The sequence below is a fragment of the Drosophila elegans genome, unplaced genomic scaffold (genome assembly GCF_018152505.1).
Source record: "Drosophila elegans isolate 14027-0461.03 unplaced genomic scaffold, ASM1815250v1 contig_814, whole genome shotgun sequence".
Lineage (NCBI taxonomy): Eukaryota > Metazoa > Arthropoda > Insecta > Diptera > Drosophilidae > Drosophila > Drosophila elegans.
The window spans coordinates 329,241-349,407 of NW_024546167.1; the positions used below are offsets into that span (position 1 = coordinate 329,241).

Sequence of the window (20,167 nt, forward strand, 5' to 3'; positions counted from 1 at the left end):
AGGAATTATAACTATATATTTTACTGTATTTTCAATAAAATATATTTTTGTATACTTAGTTCAATTCAGCATTCAATTTAGAAATTTAAAAATTTACATTTAAAGGCAAAGAATGAAGAAATGTATATTATTATAACAAAAATTCAAACGTAATTTAACATACATATAATTATAGCAATGTCAATAAAATTTTTTTAAATTTTTTATTTTGAAGTACATTTAAACAGAGAATGCTGTTACTTATATAAAATAATATATATATACATACATATATATATAAATCAATAATTAAAAAAAACACACCCTTAAATCAACCTTTTAATGGAATTTAAAAGTGTATTCCTCAAATGTTTTTTAATTTAATGCATGTTTAAATTTAAGAGTTAATGTTTTTCCAAAGTATTAAGTTTGTTATGTACAGAAAAAGAATAGAAAAAGGTTACAAAAGTATAGTACTCTAAAATTATACCCCACTGCCACTGCCAGGAGCCCTCCATATGGCTTTGTGGCAAACATTTGACAAACTTATGCCCCGATATTTGTTGTAAAAACACACTCGCACACATGGCCGCTTTTCCAGCGAGCGGTACACTTAAGGCGGCCTGGGAAACGCCTGCAATCTGCTGGCCGCGAACTGCAGATTGCATCCATGTGCCCGCCCAACTCAACTCTACTCGACTCGACTCGACTCGACTCACATCCTGCCCATCGTCGGTTTAACTCAGCGTGGGTATTTTGCCGCTCCGGCTGCTTCAAGTAGGTAAAACACAAAAATTATGAGAAAACACTCGGAACATATGTTGTTGGGCTTGACCTGACCCTGCCTTCATGTGTGGGTCTCAGTCTCCAGATTTAAATTTAGGCACCTATATAAACGCGTGTTTACACTGCAGCCAGAACACAGTCGCCGTCTTCAGTTCGCGCCGTCAACTCCTCCTCGATCGGATCGACAATTGACAATCGACAATCGACTTTGACTCTTCCAAGGAGTTTCAGTTACTATAAGAGTTGTACTTTTCGTGCGGAATTTGCCTGTGAGCACAAAAAAAAATCGTTCAAGTCGTGGATTGCTGGCTAAGGGATGAGTTGGTGTCCCAGGCTGGCCATGTGGCGCAAAATATGCGCATAAAAAAGTCAAACAAAAAGGCGCACTTTTATTACGGCCAACCCACACCAAAACAAAACAAAAGCCAACAAAAAAACCAAAAAAAAATATAAGAAATAAGACAGCAAAAAGTTTATGAATTTTTTGTGCAGGCGCGTGAAAGATGCAAAACAAAAAATGCTGGAATAACAACAACCAAAACAGATACCCCAGTTGTATCTGAAAAAGAGGGGCATTTGTGGGGTGCTACGCGGGGGTTTCCCAGTCACATATAAACACACTTCAGTGCGCTTAAAAATTGCTTTATTGCAGTCGGACTATAAAAACGCACGGCAGCGAACACCGCACAACAAACCAAAATAAAAAAATCAACATAAAAAAAAAAAACAAAAAACAGTAGGGAAATAAAAATGAAAACTCTTAAACGGAAAACAGGAAAAATTTGCATGCCACAAAAATAAGCATAAGGATTTGCTTCGCACAAAGTAACAGCAAAAAGGAATTGCCCAAAATGCAACCACAAAAGACTCTGTGGAAAATGTTTTGCAGTTTGCAACTTTTTTCGCTGCAATTACCGTCAGTCGTTGTCATTATTCAGCAGATTATATGGTTTTGCTTATTCCGGACCATCATCGGTAAGTTAGACAATGCAATAAAAAGAACTGTCCAAGTGAGTGCCACTAAAAGTTAACCGGGGGGTGAAAAAAGGAAACGAAATAACATAATCAGCCTTTGAGAGTTCCATGCTTCCTTGCATTCAATAGTATATATTCAAGCATATGGAATGTAAAGAAGTATGGAGCGAAATCTGGCCTGACATCGAAGTAGAGTGAAAACATAAAGAACGAAAGTGAATGTCAAACAAAATAATGAGCATCCACATGTCTTTTGAAAAATACTATACAAATCAGCTTTTAATAAATTTCTTTAAAGTACAACATATATCTGAACCATGGGTAATGTTATTCATATTTGAATTTAAGTTTAAATCATCCTCAAAGAAAAAATTAATATTTACATAGTATGTATAATATTCATCTCTTATTTGAATTTTTTCTGTGAAATTAATATGTATATTTTAATATTTTTCAAAAATATCAAAGTATCCACTCCATACACTCTATCATCACAAAACACTGCCAACAAGGCGTAACATTACAATCCAAACACAAAAATATTTAATATCTCTAAACCACCCACATAGCAAATTAAACTAAAAAAAAACACTCGCAAACAGAAAAAAGAGGGAAAACCAAATACGAAATAAATATAAAACATGAACAGCAATTTAAATACTTTGCTGATGAAAAATGCAAGTGAGTCATGTTAAAAATAGCAAATACGTAAGCAGTAGTAAAGCAACAAACATTTGAGATATTTCGAAAAATATTTTCGTATATTTGAAGAGCACACACACAAGGACCCCGCGTGTATAAATATACAAATGTGATTTTGTGTAACGCGGATCGCATTTCGCTGTGTGTCCGATGGGTATTTAAAAATAAATTCATTTTGGATTCCGGGCGTTTAGTTAGGCGGAGTACCTCGACCCAGTATTAAATATCCGCCGGGTTTTAGACACCATAGAGCCAGTTCGAATTGCAGTTAAGCACCGAGTCCGGGTCGCACAGTAAGCCCCCGGAACATGTGGATCCATGTGCGCCAAAGTGGATTTACCAACTTGAAATTATCGCCGGGCATGTGGCGCCATCCAGCGGAGGCGGTGGGCGGCAGCGGCAGCCGCGTTGGCTATAACTTAATGCAATTAATATGCAAAATCGTGACACCCTGCAACTCCGGGCAAAGACGACGTGCACAGCATGTGCAGAACGATGCATATGGCGTCCCCACCACCGTTCTCGCCTCGCCCTCGCCCTTTTCCCATTTCCCATTTTCCCGGGAACGCTTTCCCCCGAGTTTCCCCTAGTTTTCTTCAGTTCTGCGGAGCGCATTAAGAGCAAAGGCAAAGTGCGCTAAATTGATGAGCGTCACGTGCGTTTTGCTCAGTCGGTGCCGCCGCACTTTTTGCAGCGGTGTCATTCGACGTTTGTGGGCGTGGCTGGCATCAGTGATGATCGGACCAATGAACTGGGAGGTGCCAAGGGCTTTGTCTAGGAATTTCTACAGATATTTCTTATCAGTGAATGTTAAAACCAAGAATGCTACATTAAATGGCGGCAATAGCATTTTACATTTAGAATACATTTTCATCATTTTTTTGTGTCTCATCAACAACTTTGTAGTCAATGTTTATCTGCCAACCCTTTCTAACAGATACAGATATGTTTAATAAGATTTTTAAGCAATACTTTTATTTCGATATTTACTAAAAACATTTTGAGAGTATTTTTTTTTTTATAATCTTTTTTTACTTTCACGTAAAAAATCAATTTTCAAATTTTGAAGCTGAAGTGAAAAAGTAAATGAATTCAGAATAGTACAATTCGCTCTTTGCCAAGAAACTTATATTTTTGTGTATGTTATATTTGTTTTTATTTTATTGGATTAAATATATTGTATATTAGATTAAATATTTTATAATTGTTAGGAACGCTTGAAGTATTTAATTTATGTATTTTTAATGTTTCATAATTTTAACGTTCATGAACTTGGTGTTATATTTTATATTTGTTAAGTTATAATTATGATGATTTAACTAATTTTTAATTGCCTTCTATTTTTAAAATTATAAATTATTTTCTAACCTCCTTTTTTTTTGCTAAGACATCAATTTTTGCCATCACTGGCAGCTGTTTTTTCCGCTGCCCTTGGATCTCATCTCATCTGATGGCACTGGAGTTTGGAGCTGCTCTGTTTGTATTTGCTGTACGGGGTATGGGCAGCCTTGGAAAGTCGTAAAAGTAAACAGAGCATGTGGTGTACTCCGTAGTAGTATGCCGTAAAGCGCTTAATTTTTTGTTGCCCTTGGTTCGCTTCATTCTGGCAAGGTGAGAAATGTGGCGCACTGGCTGCCATCGCAACTCCATTTGCCATGCCACACAATATACTCACAATACATACTCTTTGTGCAGGGGTATTAATTCGGCATACTTTGGGGCGTTGCTTAAAGTTGTCGAAAATTTACTTAAAAACCACAATAATTTGACCCACATTGCGGGCCACTTACTGGCCCCAGGCCATTAAGTATTTTGTTGGCAACCGCAAAATGGCAAATTAGTTTCAATTAAATAATGTTGTCGCAATTTAGAGACAGGGGGGCAACTATGTACACACTTGGTTCATGCATAACGCAAATGGTGGGAGCGCCGCAAGGAGCCACATCGACATCCTTGCCAGTTTTGTCCTCGTCGAGGGCCCAGCATGTCCACGCAATAACGATTGCGGGGCATAATGCCCATAATGTCCTCATAATTACTGCCCACTCGCCCCTCCGTATCCTTGGGGAGCTGGAACATCCTGTCCGGACCGGAGACCGAGGACCCAGCTTCCTAGATCCAAGACCAATGTGTTGACAGTGCCTGGCCTGTGCAATTTGCATTTAACGTACGCATTGTTTTATTAATTTTGAGTGTTTTCATTATTTTATGAAATTAATATTTGTGCAAGGTAAAAATGATACCTGCTGGCTTTAGAAATGCATAAATTTTAAATGTATTTATTAAAAGCTCTGAGGTTTAACTATGAAAAAATAGATTTGAAAATGTATACTTCCGTGCGATTCCTTCGCGTTTATAAATTTAAATTGGGAATGTGGAAAAAAAACAGAAAGGACATTTAAGAAAAAGAGACAAGCTTGTGGACTGATGAACAGATGATGTTGCATGAAGTATTTGAACACACGCTATGCTGACAATTTATTAAGTTTTTCATCAAATTCAATAAAGTAAACATTTTTTCTAAATATTCTTCATTAAATTTGTAAGCTTAATAATTCTCCTTATATTGAAATTTAAATGAACAACATTCGATTAGTTGCATTGCTCTAAGGTTTGAGCAGGGGGTTTGATAACAAAAAGTAAGTCCAAATTTAAAAATAAAATGTTGGATTACTTTTTATATTTTTTTTACATTGTTTGGTGTCTATCTGCTTTCTTATTTGTGCATATATCAAAGTTTCTATTATCGGGAATCATTTATGTCCGAGTTCACATGCATAAATTAACAGATGCATTTGATGAAATTTAGCATGCATCTGCGGAAAGGGGCGGAGCCACCACAAAAAATTAAATTAATATTTATTACGCACATTTTGGTTGATTTGGTTTTGCACTTGGTTGCACTTCTCCCGCGGACTAGACACGAACATCGAAATGGACAGGGACATGGTTACACCCAGATGAACATCGACATCCATGTTTCATGGACAGCTTGCAAAAATATTTAGTTGGGACAAATAGCAAGTGCTCGACAAACGTTACATGCAAATAAGTTGTAACCGAATACATATACTTTTATTCAGTTATTTACTCAATACTTGTTGTCCTGCTGTCGCTTTTTTAACATTCTAGAAATTTGCATTTGGTTTTGTGGTTTTGAAATTTGCATAAATCAATTCGAAATTATCCACTGCAACCGGTATCACATTTCTAATTATGTTGATAGCATTTTTAGTTTGTTTAATTTATGCAAATGGAACGAAATATGTGCGTGTTTGCAGGAGTCACTGATTAATTGTTTGTGGCGGGTTAATTATTTTTTATAATAGAGAAAAATAAGAGTCGGGGTCACGGGTCACTGCTAGCACGCAGTGCGCCAGTAATTTCCTTTTGTTGTTCAAGTGGCAATTTAATTAAGCTATTTAAAGGCTCTAAATATTAGCAATTAATATTAATGTGACCGCATAAACGCTTGCGACAGTTTACACGATTTAATTATAGATTATGGCCGGCTAATAAATTATTTAGCAGGTTGCCTCAAAGTCTGCGGTAATATTATTTTTTTTTAAATTTTTAAAGAATTTGCAAATAAGCGGACAAAGGGTCTTTTGGTCTTTAAAAGGCTGGTCTAATTAATTTAATATTGAATTGTATTGTTCTTGCACGAAAATTAAGCCTCTTTAGTGCTTAGTTTTAATTTTTTGGAAAATTTCTCCTGTTTATTCCATACATTTCTTACAATCGTGTTTACAGAATTGTTGGCGCCTTGATATGCTATGAAGTTTTAATATATATCAACTTACTCTTGTTTGCTTTTCGCCCTAAGCATGTTAAGGAATTATAGAAATATATTAAAACAATTTTATTGGCATCAATTAGTAAATACCTTGTTAAATTTGACAAGCCTTTACTACTACTACTTTATTATGACAATTTACTGAAAGCATCTCCGGAATGTAATAATTTTATAATGATCAGCCAAGGGTAATTTTAGTCATTTCAGCAATTTAGTCAACAGTTATTGGAAATTGATTTCAATCAGAAGTAAATGCAGAAGTTTGATTTATTTAACCAACGCTTAGTTTTTTGTGCCTACAGTGGTGGCTTCAATGAAATTGAATATGTTTAAAAATAATAAAATTAAACATTTCCATAAACTTTTATACAACTTTCGGATAGTAGTTATGAAATGTTTTGTGTGTTTCTTTTAATTAGACTTAATCTCAAAAATTTGCATACTGCATCCTGGAATCTACTTATTATCCTCACATCTCTGGTTTATTATGCCAATTAAAAGGACTCTAATGCTAATGCGATTTGTGTCTAACAAAACAATATTGTGCAGTGATTACGCAGCACAGTGTTTCCTCTTAATTGGAATCATCTTTTAATTGCCATATTAAGCACGCTCGATAAGTATACGCTGTGTTGTACTCACACACGCACATTCCCCCTCCCCTCGCTTCCTGCAAATACACACACACACACACACTCACACACACAGAATGGTACGCAATTATGCATGAAGACAGCATTTAGTTGAAATTGATTGCTCACCAAGCGGAGACAGCTCTAGTTGAAGACCAAGTGCCGAGAAACACTAACCCCAAGCATTCGATGCATCCTTTGAGGACATCCAGGTGTTGAGATGTGTTTGCCTTTGTGCATGCTTGCGTGTGCGTGTGTATCTGTGTGTGCACTCAATTAAGCATCTTGGCCGACACAAACACACAAATACTGACGACCTGGCCTACACACATTTCCCGACTGCACATGACAGCCACTGGCTCCGTTAATTGATAAACTTGGTTTCGTTAACTTTTCTGTCGAATTGCCAAATATTCTGACATCGGACATTTTGATTGCACAACTGCGAGCAACTGAAATTGAAAAATGTGATCAAACAGTGATACATATATTTTATGAGTGTTCAATTGACACATTTTCACATGTTGGTGAAATTTGTCTGGGAGCTAAAGATCCCTTCTATTTACCGATGTAAAAAATTAAATATTGCCTAAAATATGCTTTAAAAACAAGAATATTTAAAAACAAAACAAAAACATGGTTGACAATTTTGCATTTACTTTTAAAATGATCCGATTACCATTTTTATGCTTGAGATTTTGTAGAAAACTATTTATTGTAATACAGGTTATTATATTATAAAAAATATTAGACAAATTTTAATAAATAAAAACCCGATTGAATTCCTTCAAATTTTCTAATAAACTGCCATAACGAACTTCTGTTTCATTTATTCATAAATGGCTGTGAAACTCAAAGAAACTTTACCTCTCAGCTTCAATTGGAAATAAATCGAAATGCTTGACCCAAAAACCAGGATAAATTCCATTTATTAATGCAAAATTGGAAATTTGTGCTGTGTTTGTGTGCGCACACGTGTGCTCTGGTCGAAGGTCCTGCAGAAGGCAATATCCTCCAAGGGCTCAATTTATTACGATTTTTATGTGGAGGGCGTAAATCAAGAACACAAATGGCATGGAATTAATAAATGAGTCCACATGTGATGAAACATTTGGCTCTATTCAATTTGATTATTATTTTGCTCAAAACATTTCTCTGAAAAGGAAACACAAGGAAAAACCTCAAGCGGCAGGTTTACCCATAAATTTGCTTCCATGGAAGGCACTTTAAATTTATTTGCTTGCTTTAAATTTATTTATTTTGCAGCCCTTTCATATTTTATGTTAATTAAACTTGTTGCCGTGTTTTTGTTGCAACTTGAAACCAATTACGCAGGATGTGAGTGGGCGTTCCCATACACTGACAGTCTGTTATGCTGCTTAATTCCTTAACTCTAACTCCTGGCTGCAGCTCGTTACTTCGTTACTTAGTTTTGACATGATGTGCGGGGGCGGAAAAGCGGGGAAAATCGTGGAAAATCGTGGCGCATGGGGCGCGCTCTGCAAAGCGTGAAATAACTTCCGTTGCAAATTTCATTTTCGTTGCACACATTTTTTATTCACACAAAATGCACAATGCAGACACATGAGATAGGAGAGGGCAAGTGTGTGTTCAGGTCCTTTTGTATATGGCAGCGTTCGCGTTTCAGTTTGAAAGTTTGTTACCCCTTTTGGTAGTAAATGCGTTTTAATGAGCTTCAAATTATGACGGCAAATAAGCTGGGTATCAGTTTACATACTTTGAGCTTCGAAATAGAAAATGGTAAAGGTTATATACACAAACTAGGGAGAACGCCTTAGTCGGGTTTCCTGACTGTTAGATACCTGCTACTCGGCCAACAATTTTTAAACTAAGTATTCCTCCTACAAACCAATCGAAGTTTAGGTGGCGCCATCTATCGAACTGCATAGACAACACAAGAAACTAAGTGTGTGCAGCACCCCCACCCTCCGTTTGCAGTTCAGAGAACTTCAAAACCACATAACTTCTGAAATATTAGCTCGATTTTTAACATCCCAAAACCCAAATCTCTATCTTTTGTACTTTCCGAGATCTCGACGTTCATACAGACGGACGTGGCTAGATCGATTTGTCTATTGATCCTGATCAAGAATATATATCAAGAATATATATATATCGGAAACGCTTCCTTTTACCTGTTACATAATGTTCAATGAGTACAATATAGCCTTTTACTCTACGAGTAAGAGTATAAAAATTAATTTTTCATTACTTTTTTCGAGAATAGTTAATCTTTTAGACAGTTCAACCTGTTTTATAAGAATAACAATTGTCATAACGCTTATTAAATACCTGAAATACCTTTTTTCCTAATGTAAGCTTTATAATTTTAATCGTTAGAGATATGTTTGGAATTATCGACTTAAAAAGGTTATGTTTTCCAATATATGTTAATGTTTATGTTTAATGTTAATATTTGTTTTAAGCCAAAAGTAGGTTTATTTCCAAGCTGTAGAATGGTGGAAATGTTGAACAACTTAAATTAAAATGACTTTGTCAAGTTTTCTTTTATTTTTTTTATTCTTCAACATTTTACCAGGTTTGCAAAGTTGCTGCTATGGAAAAAAAGTGCTGTAAATAATTTGAATTTAAGACTATTTGCTGTTGTTTTTGATGTTTTCCCCCGAAGTTTGTAATTATTTTCTTACTCCGTTTGCCACAAGTGTGAAAATCAGCACAACTTTTTCGTGTGAAGCCATTTTCCTTGTTTTCCCTAGATTTTCGTTTGGGTTCTTTTTGGTTTTTGTTGTGTTTTATTTTTTTACGTTGCCCCAGGACAGTCGCAAAAAGAGAAGCAAAGTTTTTATGGTTGCACAAAGTTGGGTAAGGGTTGGGCTGAGCTTAGGTCCGTCCATTAAAAATGTATAGAAAATAATTTACTTAAATATTCGGTCAGTGGCTTGCAGCTCTCCAACCATTTTTCAATTTTATAAGAGTTCAGCTGGAGTTGGTTTGGGTCTTGGATAATCCGGTGAAACTTTTCTCTCCGCTCGATTGTGCATCCCACCACCAAAAAACGATCAGCTGGTAGGGGAAAACCCACCACTAAAATTGGGTGGTACTGTGTATGTTTTTCTTGTAGAGAAACCTCAGAGAGAGAGGGAGAGAATATTCTGGGGAAAAAGAGTGAAAGGCGCATTGATAACAACTGCGGCTTGTCAAAAACCGGTTTACAGTGTACACTAGATAAAGGTAAATATTTAATTACATTTTGCCAACACGTATTTTAACATACATTCAATTTTAAATTGCAATAGTTAAACAAATATTATACACAAGTTCCTTAGAATGTATCGTTCAGTATTTTGAGTGAGCCCTGTACTTTGTTTGTTTATCGCGTGTCTGCTGTCTGGTTTCCGGATTTCCTATGTTTAGACTGCACTGACCGATTGCAGAGTTCACACGTCACGTGTTCACGTCATATCACTACTAAATATAAGAACAAATTTATAAAAATAAATCATGGCTACAATGGATGATTTTTTTAATAAAGTGCAACGGAAGCATCCCACTATTCTTGATGACTTAAGGGCAATTTTCAAAACCTCCCAGAGTGATTCACCGCAGCGTTCAATAACCCTGTCTCAAATACGTGGCAAGTATTCCCCAAATTCGTTGCTTAGGTAAAAACATATAAATTTTAATTGCCCATTGCAGCTGCCTACAGTCAACGAACTGGCGAGGATTTTCCCGTCAAGGGAAGCACGCGAACACAAATGTGTTTCGTCCTGACAATCTCTTATGTCGCCTGTTTTACCAGCCGAATTGGCACATTGCGATTTTTCACCATTGATGCAAATCAGGAATAAGGAAGCATTTATACCCATATCTAGTCATCCGCGTGCAATTTTCGTATACATTTTCTATATAATGCAATACTTTTATTTACAAAATAAACACCTAAAGTAAAGAATATAAAAACAATGGAGGTATTTTCATATACATTTATTATATAATGAAATTCTTTTATTTACAAATTAAGCATTGATAGTAAAGGGGATATAAGCTTTCATTTTTATTTTTAAGTATGAAAAAATGTATTTTTAAATTAAAAACAAGAAAGGAAGCGAAAGCAAGCCAACGTTAATATACCCTATCAATTTTGGCAAAAATTAAATATTATTGAAAAAAATTGAATTTCGATTTATATTTATGTTTAAAAAATTTAAAGTATGACTTTCAGTTCAATTATTCGATCGTTCCTACGGCATGTATGGGATATTATTTCGTTTTCCGATTTGAATAAAATAAAAAGCGTAAGTCTGAATTATCAAATTGTTTCTATGTCCAATACTATTTTTAGTTCAAAAATAGAGAAATTAAAAAATAAAATTATATGAAAAACATCTGCGAATGAGCCGATGGCTCATTTCAAACTGATGATATCAGCATTTAAAATTTTTTTCACCACTTACATCAAGGCCTCAGCAATTCAAATTAAATCAATAGCTAGCGCTGCAATTGCATGGGCTATCAAAACAAAATAAAGAATATTTTTATTTCAAAACGGAAATATCAAGGAAGAAGAAGTGTTCATTTATGGTTTATGGTTTGGTCACTCATGGGTTTAAAACTCAATAAATTAAATGTATAAGATATCTTATCGATACTGCCCGTATAGGTAAAATCTACACTTATTTATATACACACCCAGCGAAATTTCATGGCAAATCCAAATATTTTTCTTTTTTACTAAATATATTCGGTACTGACATAGCCCCGAGGGGTGTTGTCCTTAAATCGAAGTGTATTACACTTTAATTTTTTTTTTTTAAGTATGGAAAGATGTAGTTTTAAATTAAAAAAAAATTAAATTAATTTTTCGTTTGGATTAACCAATTAATTATGTTAATAAGTACATAATCATCTTTTATAGCCATTGAAAATTTATTATGCGTCGACTTAAATAAATTATGTGCACTTCCGCAAACTTTTGTTCGACCAACGCCGAAAACTTCCAATTTCAATTTAAATGCCATAAGCTTCTGGTTTTTGCTCTGCAGCTGTCAATTGTAATTTGGGCCATGGCTGAAATCAAACGGCAACGACAAACAGCGGCGGGAAAATCGGAAAACCTCAATGCAAACAAAGAGACAACGACGAGTGACAGCTTGTTGTTGTACGTATGCACATCAAATCAAATGTATTTGCTGCGGCAGCTTTGTGATGCAAGCAAAAACGAGAAAAAGTGGAGCAGCCAAGGCAAACAACTAACAAACCAGCAGAAAACAAACGAATTCCGAGGTTACAGTTTTAGTTTGCAACCGGAAAGTCGGGTCACGCAGTCGCAGGACCCAAAGCAAAGCATAATGAAACTAAATACCGGGCGAAGGAGTAAAACCCCAAAACAAATTCATTACGGAACTACACCTCAGGGGGTGATAATTCGATTCAGCGAAACTTTGGTGATTATTTATTGCTTCATGCAGCGACTCCGAGGCTCTGACTTTGACTTTCTCCCTGTGGCTGAGTTCTGGGTTTTTCGGTGGGGTTTTGTCTGGTCTTTCTGGTGGTTTGGCCCAGGCCCCTTGGTGTTTTGCTGTTGGTGTCATAAAATGTTTTGTGGCCCAAAACTCGGCACTAGAACTCATTATTTTGTTCATTAACACTTTTTTTCCGGATGTGTTTTGCCCTTGTTTCATTCCGCTTGGTTTTTACTGTTTTTTTCTTTTTGTTTTTGTGGCTAGGGTATAAAAAGTTAGGATATGGTATGCCAGTGGGTGGAATATATTATCTAATAAAGCAGGAAATTTTTCTTTTGATAAACTTTGGATTACACTGGTTCAAATAATATAATATCAGTAATGTTCTGCTTTAAAAGTTCCATGTCATACATATTTGTAATAAAAACACATAACAACAATGTTTATTATACTATTTTTATCAAAACTAATTTAATTTCTGTTAAATTAAAATAATAGTAATTACACGCTAAAATATTTTAGTATTAGTTTCTTACATGTTTTGAGAATAGCACGGGTATTTAAAAGTCCGTCAAGAAAATAGTTGTCTATCTACTTATTTATGCCCTGGTCCTGGAGTTCTCGTCTCTTCATGTGGATTTCCTCTAGGACTATCAATTAAATTTTGTATCTGACTTTGTTTACTTTGTGCTTTTGGCTTGCCCATTTTTTGTTTTTGCTTGGCAAATTTTATTTATGTGCCTTAAAATATACATTCCGCAAATGGTTTCAAGTTTATTTTTGCATACAGTTTTTGTTGTTAGCTTTTAGTTTTTCATAGCCATAAACATTTTTTATGCTTCATTAAGGTTTTGTTTTCGCTTTTCCTTTCCATTGTTGTTTTGTTTTGGGCTTTTTTTGGGCCGACTTATCAGTCGCCAATTTGAAATGTTGTTAACTTTTACTAGCGGCGGCTTTAACTCATCAGAAGGGGGCTGTTTTTGGTTCGCAGATCCTTGACTTTGTTGGTTATGGCATTTTGCTGAGTTATAAAATGCTATCGAGGGCGCAGGTTTTTATGTCTCAGGGTCAGATAAATGTGTTTATAGCGTAATCTTTTATTTCGGCTCTTTTGGCAAAATGCGTTGGGTCCACATCCACATCTACGTCGACTGCCGTCTAATTTCTGCGGTCTTTTATTTCTGCGACCCACTGAGTTGGGTCGACGGCTGAATAGAATGTTTATGACATGCATACGCAGCGTGGGACGTAGTTAGGAGAGATTTGTCGTGGGATTAGACAAAAAGTTAAGAGCTGGTCATTAAGCAGCCCAGGCCGTTCCATATATTTTGCTAGGAATTAGAAAATTGAGCGCACAGATAGAGGCCCGGACATTAATTAACAGAAACAGATGAATGTTAAGGGCTTCTGGGAGGAAAAGGAATAATTTCCATACCATAACAATACAAAATAAAACAGATATATTGAAGGAAAGTAACTAAGCCAAAGAAACAGATAACAAGCTTATAAATAAGCTGAGAAAAAAGCGAAAAAAATGAAGCTTGTGAACTTTAATGTTATATAATTGAATTAAATAATTTGCTAAAATTTTACTCGAAGTACAAAACCCATAAATACATTTCTTAAAAATACTTAAGTAACGAACTAAACAGTCGCATGTCCAAGTGATTTCCATATAATCGATATATTTGTTTAGCCAATAAAAATTGTGATTGTGAGATGAAGCATATTGGTTGAATTCTGAAAATAAGAAAACAAAACTTATAATAAAAATTCGTGTTATATTTTGCCCTACATACAACTCCCACCGCTGTTTAATATTGGGCAGTAGAAAACTTGTAACCGAAGATGAAAAGTTTACATTCACAGCAAATTTAGCCAGCTGGCAATTGCTGCGAAGTGTTTATGGTGGCTCCGCTCCTTCGTCCCCACCCTCCCATCAGCATTCCGCTCTAATCGCTTCTAATAACGCACAAAATTGAAAAACTTATGCGATATCATTGGGGACTCAAGCCGCACGACAAGTGCAGCTGCCCTGAGGGGGGATTCCCCAAGAACTGGACCCGACAACTTGTGACAACTTAAAGCACATGAGGCAGGGTCGGCAAAGTAAACAGAAGTAAGGACACAAAAAAGAAGAAGGACTGCTGTTGTGGAGTTATTCGACCCAAAGATACCCAAGGAATTTCTAGAAAAAAGTGTAGTACCTATTATAGGAAAGATAATAGCAACTAAAATTAACTTGCGGCAAAAAACTGACCCAGAAAATTGTAAATTTTAGCTATCTCGTATACTTTTTAGGTATATTTTTCCAAAACAAAAGGACTAAAAGCTTAGTCATTGTTGTATCATTGTTATATACCCACTTAATACCTACATATATATTATATGGATTATAAAATAAAGATTACAATTATAGTAAATTATCGAGAAAATAGGTTAAGGCAAACACTTTTGTATAAAATAAATAAAATAGGCAAATACTCACATATACCACAATATATATATATACAATATAGGGTTATTTTATACATTTTTTTAGGATCTAAATTAAATATTTTCAATTTGAACCACTTAAAGAAATTTATTGTATACCTCTGAGCTCCAAGAGTACCACGTATTCTTGAGAAAAAGCGGTTAAGAAAAAAAAATAAGTAACAGGAGGAAAACTGTCATGATATGCCCGTAAACATAGCCAGCTGGCCAGGATTGAGCCGTCGGATTGGTTCGGTTCGGTTTGGTTTGGTTTTGTTTGGTCTGGTGACGGTTCAGTGAGGGTGTCCTGTCCTGGTGTCCTGGTATTTGCTCGGCTCTGTGTGTCACTTTGGAAATTGTGCAGATTGTACATTCGCAGGGCGTGCGGCGTCTGTTTGTTTTAATTTCTCTTATCGGCAGTCAGCTGCCTTGTGTGGCCCACCCACAACATTCCGTGCTGGAAAAGCTCCTTTTTCTTTGCCATCTACTTGGGAGCGGAGCGGAGCTGAGCTGAGCCCCTTCTGCCCGGACTCCCCAGTGCCATACAATTTTAATTGCACAATGGCAGGTCCTTTTGTTTTCTAGCTGCAATTTTTTAAAATGAATTCATGGCCTGGCCGGGTCTCCGGGTTATTCTGGCGCTCTTTTGTTTGACGTCTCAAAGTCCGTAAGGAGTTGGCCTGGCCGAGAGTGAGCTCGCTGGCTGAGCAGCCAGCTATTTAATTGAAAGTTGCTTTGTGACTCCGCCGGGTAAGCTAATAAAATGTTTAACTTTGATTTAGACGAGGGATTTCTAAAATGAATGCACTTAAAGTCGCTTTAGCGACTCACTTGGGCTGAAGTAGGGTCATTATTTTTTATTACCTTCATTTTTAAGTTTAAATACAATTTCCAACAGCAGATGAATTTTTTGTCTCTACCAGCATCATTATATTAAACCATTTTGATTGCTTATACATACATTTTGAACATTAAAATGTCTTATTTTGCCATTAGCTATTAAGATAAATAATGTAACAATGCAAGAAATCTAACAACAATATTGATTTCAGGGTAACACAACACAACCAATATCATTATTCTCCACCAGCATTTTCTGAATCAAGTACAAAAACAATAACTTTGAATTTATTTAAACTCTGGTAACGAATACAGCCACTAATCACACCTTAAAACATAGATTTTAATAAATGTCTCCTAACATGCATCAATTAAGTGTCGTTTTGTGCCCACCCATTGCCGAAGTGTGTTATTTATCAATATTTTAAATTTCAATAATTGTTTTCCCTGCCCTCCTGCCCGCGATTATTAATTGGCCATCGTATGTTCTTTTAATTACTACTTTCAGCACCTTTTTGCCACAAGAAAATCAGGTTGGGGGTTGAAGCGATTTGAATTATGAGCAATTAGGCCAGCCACAAGCAAGCAAAATGGTTTTTTGAGGTGGGGCAAAAATGTAGGTGCGGTGGGCGATGGGCGTTGGGCGGTGGGCGGTGGGCGGTGATGTTAGCCATGTGGGCGGGGTCATGTGTCAACAGGCGGACTGCACTGGATTGCGGTTAGTTGCATGTGTGTGCGTGTGTGTGTGGGGGTGCGTGTGTAATGAGGATTAATTTGTTAAATTCCATGGCTTATAATTGGCATTGGCCAGACCGCAAGGCACAGCAAAGCAAATCCGGCAACTGGGGCAAGTGCAAAGTGTAATTATGTGGTCGCTTGGTCAACCGTAAACTCAGATTTGTTTGCCAGTGCTCGTTGCACTCAGTGTGTGCATTTTGGCCAAAAACTCAAGCGAGTCTTAGCAAATCTTTATGGCTTAAGCCGCAGCATTGTGAGGGCAATTTTATGGCACTTTTATGACCGCTGGCTGGCGAATAAACATAAAAGTAAGTGGCATTATTGTTACACCTCGCTCGCATTCGAGTTTCGAAAAAGCCACAAAATGCATACAAAAATTAAGTTTGCAAGTAAGAAAGGTTGAGAAAAACTGCAGGCTCGTAGAATTTTACTATTTTTACAAGAGTTCTACATTTTTTGAGATTTTCAAGAACAACTAGATCCTTGTAATAATAAAACTTTAGTTCTGTTTTGCTCCACCAACCAAGCGGTAAGGTTTAACAATTTTATACTAACAAACGAAAATAATATATAAAATATTATGAAAATATATGAATATTTTCAAATAAATAATACAAAAAAAACTTTTTTTATCTAAACTGTATATAGGGAAGCTAAAAAGCAAAATTCCTAAGATAAACTCTGCCCCAAAATGGTTTTATCCGTGAAATTATTCAAACAGAACCCCCAAAAGCGGGCAACTTCCAACATGGCTAGTGCCATGGTAAAAGTTTTTAGTTTTTGTTGCTTACATTCCTATTTATTTTTTTATATTTCACAACTTTATCCTTTTTCGGGGCGAACGCACATTGCAAGCATTTTCCACGGGAAAAAGGACAGAGGAAAAAAATATATATACAAAAAGTGCACGTAACTTTTGAACCATTGTTTTCTTGTAAATGGCAACCGGAACCAACAAGCGATGGGCTGAGAATCGGGCGGAGATTCATGGACCAGTTTTGGCCATAATCCGCGTCACCTTTTGTCGGCAGCTGTTTGGCTCAGTTTGGCTGCAACTTTAAAGCTGCAACTTTTCGCCATTGCCTGGCTTAGATGATGGCATTTTTTTATTTTTTCTACCAACTTTTGCCTTCTAAGTTGCTGACATTAAATTCCTTTTGGGGCCAAGAATTCTGCTCCCATTGCGGCATTCTGTAATTGTGCGTATTATGCGGGTAATTGGCATTACCATTTCCTTCCAGAAATTAAACTAATGAACTTTTCTAGGGAGGAGTTCTAAACATCCAAAATGAGTTGAGTTGAATAGTTTTGGGTGTTTGCTGATTGGAATTTCCATTTTAAATGTTTGAGAGGGTACTGGAGTTGAAAGGCTAAACGGCTCATGAATGCATTTTGTTTGTCGGTTCAGAGAAAGTGTTCTTCTTTTTAAAAAGTTTTAAGGAAAATTAGGCAATTCATACAGCTATGTATATATATACTCTCATTTTTAAGTCAATATAAAAACTTGCATTTATTTTGTATATATACTTCTTTTTAAACAAAAATAAATATTATTAATAATTAATATTTTAGACTAAAAATGTAGTGTATGGTATTTTTGAATAAATAAAACATAAGTTAGTTTAGTTTAAAGAGCAAATAACGAGTTGATAAATTACTTCAGTCATTAGTCAGCAAAGCGATGGTAAAAGCATTTGTCAAATTTTATGCCCTGCACTTTTGCCCAAAATTGCTTTATCATTAAAAGTAAATGGGCAACTTTTGCCAAAGGTCCGAGTGCCGAGTTTTGTTTCCACTTTACAATCCTTTATATTTTTCTTAAGTTTATACGGCCAACTCGTTAGCTTTGAGGCAGTTGGTAAGTTCAAGTTGTTGGCTTTAATAATCCGAGCATCAACAGCCGGAAAAAACTACAGGCTAAAACCAAACTTCCCAGCAAAGTTGCAGGGCAGGAGGCGCTAAGACCACAAGTAACATTTGTAAAATGCACATTTAAAACTCACAAACACACAGACCAGCTAGCCGAAAAAGGATAATAAGAAACGCCTTCTTCTTTCGCCTCCTGGCTTGACTTCAGTAGCAGAGCAGTGTAAACTTTTCAATTTATTGTTAAACTTTTGCACTGAGGCGCACAATTATAAAGTGTCATTTAGTGCCGAAGGATGGGGACGGATGGAGAATTTGGGGGAATGGGGGAATGGGGATCCCTGAATCGGTACTGACAGGGAATTATGAAGAGTGTTGGCCGCCCACCGACCGCTGACACTTGCGGCAGGCCACTTCCGGTGGCAACGGGCGGCGGCCAGGGAGTACATTGTCCTGGCTGTCATCATCGTCCTCGACGTCCTCGTAGTCCTCGTCATCCTCAACGACCTCGTCGCCGTTGGACATTTTCGGCTGCCTCCCTGCTAAACTTGCCACTCAAGTGCAAGCCAGTTTCATGCGGCGCATTCAAGAGCTGTTGGCGCTCCTTGTTGCCGGCAAAGTGTCACAAACACAAATAGAGAACGCTCCGCCGCACTTGCTCCTTGATTCTCGGCCAGTTTCTCCCAGGGATTCTGCTGCCCCATCTCCTCCTCCGGTTGCTCTGTGATTTACAGCGTGCGACTTTTATTTGAAGTGGGACATTCATTTTACGCTAAAGTGAACCTAAATCAACACCATTGCAGAAACACAATCTCACGGAATCCTCCAAAAATTTCCACTTCTGGTACTGGTCGAGAATTGTAATTAAGAGTGGGCTTATATCACGACTTAATAGCGAATAGGTATACCTTGTTGGGACATACAAAAGTAGCAGTCATGCTGTAAAAGTCTTGTGCAAATTTATAAGCAAGTTTCATGTTTCAGTAGTTTGTTGTTACAAGGGAACTTATAAATACAGCTCTCTTTTCTGGGAAAACTCTTGAACTGGCATAGTCTTGGCCAAGGCAAAAATAATAGATACATCAAGCCTTGTGGCAGAATTATTTGAATACTTAAAACATGCACTTTGCCTTAATTTTAAACTAAGAATCTGTTCAAAAATTAATTTAAAATTTTGAAAGAACCATTATACGATTATACGATTAATATGCTTAAATAGATAGTCGTATTGAGTAATTAACAAAAAAATCAGAGCTTAGACAACTTGTTTTTAGAAATACATTATTAAACTATCATAAAATATCATATAATAAATAATAATAAATATATTGCGAAGCCCATATAACCACTTAATTTGTTCTCCAAATCTCAATTGACTTACCTAGTAGCTTTCTCTTTTTGATTTAAAGTGCCTGCAGTTTCGCCTTTCTTGAAAGTCGGTGGCCAAAGCTGGGAGGCGTCTCTTGTGGCGACGCTTGATTGAAATGCCTGGTAGGCCAGGCACTGAGCCCTCCAAGCAACTGCCAAGCTGCTCCGCACTTAAGTTGGCTTAATTAGTTTTTGAAAGTTATGCCAACGCCGGCGCCTGTGCCGCAGCCACGCCCACTTAATGCATTTGGCTTTTCTGCTGCCTGCTTTTGGCCCCAAGTGATAGCTTTGGAAAATTAAAAAAAAAAAAGGGAGGGCGAGTAAGCCAAAGGGGCAACTCGGCATTGGCGTCTTGGGCTGGCAACCACAACAGAAGCATCCGGCCAAGAGCGATGGCGATACGGGGGATGAAGGCCAAGTTCCGCTTTTGACACGGCATACTTGGCCCTCAGTTTCGCTGCTCCATCAGCAAGCAATCAGCCAGTGGTTACAGGGTACCAGTGGATCAGCAAAAGAGTATCTTTAAAAAAAATTGTAATAAGCCTCAAATTTTATGGTAAAATATA

At 36.6% G+C, this 20,167-nt stretch overlaps 1 protein-coding gene across 1 annotated transcript; it reads left to right on the plus strand.

The window, feature by feature from the left end:
• Positions 1 to 10,034: 10,034 nt before the first annotated feature.
• LOC108141753 lies at positions 10,035 to 10,972 on the plus strand. Its single transcript, XM_017265249.2, has 3 exons — positions 10,035 to 10,083; positions 10,149 to 10,486; positions 10,549 to 10,972. Exons 2-3 carry the CDS (start codon positions 10,354 to 10,356, stop codon positions 10,698 to 10,700), a joined length of 285 nt encoding a protein of 94 aa, XP_017120738.1. The 5' UTR covers positions 10,035 to 10,083; positions 10,149 to 10,353; the 3' UTR covers positions 10,701 to 10,972.
• Positions 10,973 to 20,167: the final 9,195 nt, after the last annotated feature.

Bases quoted from the DNA above. Each gene is read 5' to 3' on its own strand.
- LOC108141753 (XM_017265249.2), top strand. From the start codon at position 10,354: ATGGCTACAATGGATGATTTTTTTAATAAAGTGCAACGGAAGCATCCC. The intron at 10,487-10,548 runs GCAAGTATTCCC...TGCCCATTGCAG, and splicing joins AACCCTGTCTCAAATACGTG to CTGCCTACAGTCAACGAACT.